Source organism: Elephantulus edwardii, unplaced genomic scaffold (assembly GCF_000299155.1).
Source record: "Elephantulus edwardii isolate Elephantulus edwardi_28Jun2011 unplaced genomic scaffold, EleEdw1.0 scaffold00042, whole genome shotgun sequence".
Classification (NCBI taxonomy): domain Eukaryota; kingdom Metazoa; phylum Chordata; class Mammalia; order Macroscelidea; family Macroscelididae; genus Elephantulus; species Elephantulus edwardii.
In genome coordinates this window covers 8342756-8343705 of record NW_006399792.1, presented here as the reverse complement: position 1 = coordinate 8343705, position 950 = coordinate 8342756, and the positions used below count along the sequence as shown (strand labels likewise).

General features: G+C 37.2%; 2 protein-coding genes across 2 annotated transcripts in view; one reads left to right on the top strand and one right to left on the bottom strand.

Moving 5' to 3' along the window:
• The window catches only part of LOC102864840 (FXYD domain-containing ion transport regulator 4-like), a 3278-nt gene extending 2995 nt beyond the window's left edge, over positions 1-283 (top strand). The window contains exon 2 of the mRNA XM_006885309.1: positions 250-283. Within this exon, the coding sequence (XP_006885371.1) occupies positions 250-283 (34 nt within the window). The remainder of the gene's footprint in view (positions 1-249) is intronic.
• The window catches only part of PLAC8 (placenta-specific 8), an 8752-nt gene that overhangs the window by 4524 nt on the left and 3278 nt on the right, over positions 1-950 (bottom strand). The window lies entirely within an intron of this gene.

Here is a 950-nt window from a genome sequence, read left to right as displayed (position 1 = left end):
GAGGCCTGCTATTTCAGAAGTGGGTGGCCAATCCTTCTTCCTAGTCTGTCTTAATCTGAATGTTCAGATTTAGAGGAGTATCTGACAGACAGACTGTCTGTCAGATCTACCAATAGAGTAGTACAAGTCCTGGCTGGCAGGTTGTACCATAGTACAGTACAGATAATGGGATGTTTGTTTAAAGAATGAATCGTCAAAGAGGTGAAAGTTTAAAGTTATAAAACTTAACAGTATTTCCTTGTCATATAGATTCCATGTTATGTGGGACAAGGTCACTTTTTAGTTTTTGTGTAAGAATAGTGCCTGACCCAAGCCATCTTTTTAATCATCTTATATGCTTTCTAAAGCTTGACGAGGAACGAGGAATACTGAAGAACTGATGCATTCAGATTGTGATGTTGGAAAATACTGAATGTTAGAAAATATTGACATTGGAAAACATTGAATGGACTGCTGTAAAAAAATAGACTGCCAAAAGAATCAATAAGTCTTGGAGGAAGTAGAGTCACATTCTTGGGAGGGAGCTTATAAGACAGCCCAACTTACTTTGGATAAATCATCAGGAAATTCTAATCACTAGAAAAGAATGCTATGTTTGGTAAAGTAGGCGGGCAGCAAAAAAAAAAAAAAAGGAAGATCATTAATGAGATAGATTGACACAGTATCTGCCACAATGAACTTGAAGATAACAAAGATTGTGAGGATATGGCAGGACATGGCATGGTTTTTGTTTGTTATAGTTTAGTTAAAGTTTACAGAGCACAGTGATTTCCATTCAATCATTCACATGTATTTTACTTTATGACATTGATGACAATCTCTACAGTGTATCATCACTGTAGTGTGACATGTTTATTGGCTTTTCTAGTAATTGATTTTGACCTTGCCATGTGGCTGGATGTTGCTGTTGTTGTTATGTGCCGTCGAGTCGCCTGCAACTCATAGCGACC